Raw genomic sequence first — 1,371 nt, 5'->3', positions numbered from 1 at the left:
CTCCACCGACCATAGCACGGCGGTCCCTCTCCTCCTCTCCTTCCCTACCCCTTCTCCTTCCCTCTCTCTGCCCCTGCCCTCACTCCAAGCACAGCTTCACCAGGTTGGCCTGGACCTTGGCTTGGTCCACGGCATCCAGGAGGTTCTTGGCATCCACGGCCAGGGTGTGGGAGGCCGTCAGCATCTGCCGCTTGCACTCCTCGCTCAGCGAGGTGACGGCGTTCTGCTGCGCCAGGCGCATCTTGTTGATGAGATCGGCCAAGTCCTTGTTGAGCAGCTTCTGGGTCCCCTCGATCTGACCATGACACGCAGGGGTTACAGACAGGGATGCCACCAGCACACGACCCTATGCCAGACCCCTTTCCCTCCTTCCCGGTCCTACCTCGGTGCGGGAGGCAGCGGGCAGGACAGGCAGGATCTCGTCGACGCTGCCGATCAGCTTCCGCAGGGACAGGCCCACGTTCTGCGGGGAGGGCGGCAGGGTTAGGACGGATCCAGGGCACAGGGAAGCGATGCATGGGAACGGTCTGTGCCGCTGAGTCAAGGATCCCATTCGGGAGAGAGGCATGGCGGGAGACTCTCCCACCATTGACCCAAGGACCCAACGGAGGAGAAGGGCGTGTGGGAAACTCTCTCATCATTGACCCAAGGACTCAACGGAGGAGCAGGACATCCTGGAAATGCTCCCACCATTGACTCAAGGACCCAACGGAGGAGCAGGGAGTGCTGGAAGTGCTACCACCACTGACCCAAGGACCCAACGGAGGAGCAGGGCGTGTCGGAAACTCCCCATCACTGACCCAAGGATCCAAAGGAGGAGCTGGGCATGTTGGAAATGCTCCCTCCTATATATGCAAGACGTTCCCGACAAGGATGCTTGGTGGGAGTCGCTCAGCAGTCTCATTCCCAACTCCCTCTCCCGTTCCCTGTAGAAGCCCTGGTGTTGTCCCCTCCCTGCCCTCCCTACCTTCACCACGAGGATGTACCCCTCCGGGGGCAGGAGGCTGATCTCATTCTTCAGCTGCAGCACGGCCCGCACCAGGTCCATGACGTTGCTGTACACCGTGTCATCGGTGCGGTCCAGGTTGGCGGTGGGGGCCGGGTGGATGGACTGCTGGGGACCGGGGACACATTGGGATCAGATGGACCGAGGGGGCAAGGAGGGAATGACCAACAGCTATGGGGGGCTCTGGCCAGACCCGTCCACCTCCCACCCAACACCCCGATGCTGCTGGGTCTGACCCCTCTGGGGCCTGGGGGAGTTGGAAAAATCCCATCCTGCAGATACGGAGGGACGGTGGAGGTAGAGGAGGAGGAATGAGACTGTGGAGATGGAGGAGGAGGACCGGGACCGTGGTGTCCCGATCCAGG

At 62.1% G+C, this 1,371-nt stretch overlaps 1 protein-coding gene across 1 annotated transcript in view; it reads right to left on the bottom strand.

The window, feature by feature from the left end:
* Positions 1–79: 79 nt before the first annotated feature.
* Positions 80–1,371, bottom strand: part of PTK2B (protein tyrosine kinase 2 beta) — an 8,283-nt gene continuing 6,991 nt past the window's right edge. Inside the window, exons 13-15 of the mRNA XM_009703600.1 lie at positions 968–1,114; positions 383–463; positions 80–295 (exon numbers count right to left, since the gene is read on the bottom strand). Coding sequence (XP_009701902.1) covers positions 80–295; positions 383–463; positions 968–1,114 — 444 coding nt within the window. The remainder of the gene's footprint in view (positions 296–382; positions 464–967; positions 1,115–1,371) is intronic.

Source organism: Cariama cristata, unplaced genomic scaffold, assembly GCF_000690535.1.
Source record: "Cariama cristata isolate BGI_N322 unplaced genomic scaffold, ASM69053v1 scaffold28307, whole genome shotgun sequence".
NCBI lineage: Eukaryota > Metazoa > Chordata > Aves > Cariamiformes > Cariamidae > Cariama > Cariama cristata.
Note: the sequence above shows the minus strand (reverse complement) of the source record. Positions and strands in the feature narration are given on the sequence as shown.